Here is a 4033-nt window from a genome sequence, read left to right as displayed (position 1 = left end):
TTTTATTACATATTTGATGGGTTTTTGAGAATTGTACATCCTAAAAGTGAGGTGCCCATGCCACAGAAGCATCCCCTCATCAATGCAAATTGATGCATTGTTGCAATGTTTTGCTTGGACTTGAACACCTGACAACTCGACAATGTTTTGTTTATTAATGTATTTACTGATTCAGGAATGTCATAGGAAGTTCAGAATGTCAGAACTGCCTAGAAACCTTGTTATTTAACACAGATATTGCTGATACATTTTAGATAATTGAATACATTGATGAAAAACTAGTAGTTGCTATAAGTTTGATCAATTTTACCTTCCCATATCAAGATTTTGGAAAATGCAGCAGTAAACCAAACAAAGTCATGACTGGAATGCATTGATGTCTGTTGTTGCTTTAGTAGTCGTCAGGTCCACTGCTGCTCTGAGCTCTGGATCAGCTGCTGTCCGTGGTGCTGAAGATCCACAGCTTCACAAATCAAGAATTAAGTCAGGGCTCGTATTCTATTCACAAAACATCTAAAGGCTTAAAGTAGCTAAAAACTTGCCGATTTAGGAGAAAATCTTAAAAATAATGGCCATGTCAATCCTAAATTTAGGACTCTTATATGTTTGCTCTAAGAGTATTTTACAAAGCATTTTAGCGTTAAACCTAGCTCCTAAATCTGAGAAACTTTAGGAGTAGTGAAGAGGACTGCTAAGTCACTAAGACCAAATAGCAAACTAGGCCTAACCTCTCTGATGAAAAAAAAAAAAAAAACAATCATCACAGAAATTCTAATAGTTAGCCGATGCTTACAACCGGTTGTCAATGAGGGTGAATCGGCATCGGAGTAGACATGTAAATAAATCACTGTTTTACACCATTTACGAGGCACAAAGTAGCTCAACACTTCATTGGTAGACTTCCAAGGGCCCTGACATTTAAAACGAGACATTGAGAACTCAGAAAAAGCACCGGTAGTTTATTTAAAAGAAGATTTATACAGACAGTAACTGCATTTATATTGAATACATTCTTTAATGTATAATTAACAAGCAAATGATTGAAGGCCAGCTGCTGAATATTGTTTATTGTAGCAAATGAATTAGAAAGGAAACAAATATCTACTGTTACATACAGGCTACTGGAGGCACAACTAAGAGTGAACTGTGGAGATAAATAAAAATAAAAACGTGTATAATATTTCCATGCCTCTCCTGATAAAGTCCATTAATGTAAACAGATATTACAACATTAAATTGAGATCAACTAAACAAAAAGCTAAAATACACTTAAAATCAATTCGAACAAGTCATTTTGTTCAGTTGATGTCAATTAATTTGTAATCTTCCAGTTGCTTTGCTTTTCCCAGCAAGGTGAAAGTTTGTCTAATATTTTGAATCAGAGAATTGAGTAATTGTCTCTACATAGTCAAAATTTGAGGGAATCTACTGTAATCACTCAATATTTGAAACTACAGTAAAGCAGATGGTCAGGTATGGCCTCAGAAGTACAAAAACCTAAAAAAAAAAAAAGCCTCATGGTATAGCATAAAACTGAAGGTTGCATGAAGGTGATCAGATGCAGCCCACATTCAGCTCCGGTGTGAACAGCCTTGATTTCACACAGCTTTTTTCTCGTTACACTCTCGTTCTTTCAAAATAAATGATAGATGATTGTAGAAATCACTCTTTCTAAACCTCTTCTTGCATTGAAGAAAACGGCAGTTTCTTCCCAGAATGAGTTTGCAAATGACGTTTCATGTTGCTTTGACATGTGAAACTCTTCTCACACTGAAGACACTTGTATGGTTTCTCTCCAGTGTGAACTGTCATGTGAGTCTTAAGGTTTACTTTATGCTTGAAACTCTTTCCACACTGAGAGCAGGTGAAAGGTTTCTCTCCAGTGTGAATGCTCATGTGAATCTTAAGACTTGCTTTATATGTGAAACTCTTTCCACACTGAGGGCAGGTAAAAGGTTTCTCTCCAGTGTGAATTTTCATGTGGGCATCAAGTGTACCTTTCAGTGTAAAACTCTTTCCGCACTGAGGACATATGAACGGATTCTTTTCGGTGTGAATTTTCATGTGAGTCTTAAGTACTCCTTTTTGTGAGAAACTCTTCCCACACTGTTTGCAGGAGTAAGGTTTCTCTCCGGTGTGAATTCTCATGTGGACAGTAAGGTATTGTTTCCGTGTAAAACTATTCCCACACAGTTTGCAGATGAAAGGCCTCTCTCCAGTGTGAGTTCTCATGTGGACAGTAAGGTTATGTTTATGCGTAAAGCTCTTTCCACACTGTTGGCATATTAACGGATTCTTTTCATTGTGAATTTTCTTAAGATGTGACTTAAGATCTCCATTTCGTGAGAAACTCTTTCCACACTGTTGGCAGCTGTAAGGTCTCTCTCCAGTGTGAATTCTCATGTTAGAAATAAGGTTTGTACTTTGTGTTTTTTTATTTATTTCTGGTGAGGAAGTATTTTTATTCTGTGAGCAACTAATTGATTTTTCTTCAGTTTTGAAATCATGTTTCTCATTTTGATCTTTCTCTTCTGTTTCATTGAGTTCTTGACTCTCCTCTTTCAGTGCCATCAGGTCTGAGGTGAAATAAGAGAAATGTAAGTTAACAGCAGTTTAATGCCACAAAGCAACAGACATCCAAACATTTAGACTAGTGCTGGCAATCAATTAAAAACTATTTGGCAATAAACAATTTCACATTAACTCTCCAAATTAAAAAATGTAAATGGAATCTAAAACAACATAAAGATTGTAGATTTAAAATATGGGGCTTATTGGCATCTTCCCCCCAAGTAGCCTCTTGTTACTGAAGACCAGTCTCATCGATACAAATACTGCTACTGATCTGTCTCTATTAAATGCATTTCCTTCCAATTTTAGCCATTAATTATAGCTATAATTAAAAACAATTATTTGTAACATATTTATTGTTATGCTTTTATCATAACTGCCATATAATTATTAAAAACCTTAGCTCCTTTAAAAAAAAACACACGATCTGTCATATTTATCTTCACGCTAGAGAATTTAAAAGCAGCTTTTAAGTAAATCTTCTAATTAAACCCACAGAAGTTACGATGAGTGATTTTCGGTTTCTATTTTATTGTTTGGCTAAAGAGTTGGAGAGTAACAAAGTACATGTTACATCATTTCATATTTAAAATACAAAACGAGTAACTATTATGGAACATGTTACCTGTTTCTGATGCAGAACAGTTATTTCATGCATTCATCTAGACTGGACTATTGTAACACACTACTTGATGGCTCCTCCTGCATCTTCAATTAACAAGCTGGTGTTTCTGAAACATGACTATTTATTGCTTGTTGTAATGAACATTCAGTGCTATTTACATTTTATATCACACTTTTGATGATAGCAGAAAAAAATCACTTACAGTTAAAAAAAATGTCAAGTTAAAAACTGAAGTGTCATTGTTTGCTTCAAGCAAAATAAAGTGTTTTATCAGATACCGCTTTCATTGTTTTCTAATCAAAAGTAGATACTGTGTTTAATGTTACACATTTTTTTTTTCTCTTTTAATAAGGATCAAATGAGTCAGTCCAGCTTTGAGAATAAAAACCAACCTGTTTGTTCCTCAGTATCTTCTTGTTTGACTCTGAATGTTTCTTCAATCTTCATGTCTTCACTCTCCTCTTTAATAAACGCCATCTTTATAATATTGTGTCACGTGGATCTCTGTTGATTCTCCAGGAGTTTTTCTGTGTTTGAACACTTTGTCCTGTTTAAGATGAGAATAATTATTAGAGAGAAAAATCAATGCAAACTAAATCTCTATCTGCTTGTCAGTCAGCTCCTAGTTCACTAGTCAGTGCACTAGTAAGACATTCAGAGAGTTAATAGACATTTATTAAATATATACAAATTACACCAAAGGTTCAAATTTTTATTACAATGTTAAGCTATCTTGATTTATATTTGCTATTTAATTTTTTGTTCATATCTAATATATTACACTCTCATGAAATCATTCTCGGTTGTGATTCACTCGTTTGTGTTTGTTGTTGTCAT

The 4033-nt window shown here is 34.4% G+C and overlaps 1 protein-coding gene across 1 annotated transcript; it reads right to left on the bottom strand.

Annotated features, from left to right (window-relative positions):
* Positions 1-958: 958 nt before the first annotated feature.
* LOC141334142 (uncharacterized) lies at positions 959-3737 on the bottom strand. The gene is made up of 2 exons (XM_073839276.1): positions 3589-3737; positions 959-2576 (listed from the first exon to the last, which is right to left on the bottom strand). The coding sequence occupies exons 1-2, from the start codon at positions 3671-3673 to the stop codon at positions 1672-1674; spliced, it is 990 nt and encodes a 329-aa protein (XP_073695377.1). The 5' UTR covers positions 3674-3737; the 3' UTR covers positions 959-1671.
* Positions 3738-4033: the final 296 nt, after the last annotated feature.

The sequence above is a fragment of the Garra rufa genome, chromosome 4 (assembly GCF_049309525.1).
Source record: "Garra rufa chromosome 4, GarRuf1.0, whole genome shotgun sequence".
NCBI lineage: Eukaryota > Metazoa > Chordata > Actinopteri > Cypriniformes > Cyprinidae > Garra > Garra rufa.
This window is presented reverse-complemented; position numbering and strand designations above follow the sequence as displayed.

Coding starts and splice junctions, on each gene's coding strand:
- LOC141334142 (XM_073839276.1), bottom strand. CDS start 3,673: ATGGCGTTTATTAAAGAGGAGAGTGAAGACATGAAGATTGAAGAAACA. Junction 2,577..3,588: donor AGATACTGAGGAACAAACAG/GTTGGTTTTTAT, acceptor ATTTCACCTCAG/ACCTGATGGCACTGAAAGAG.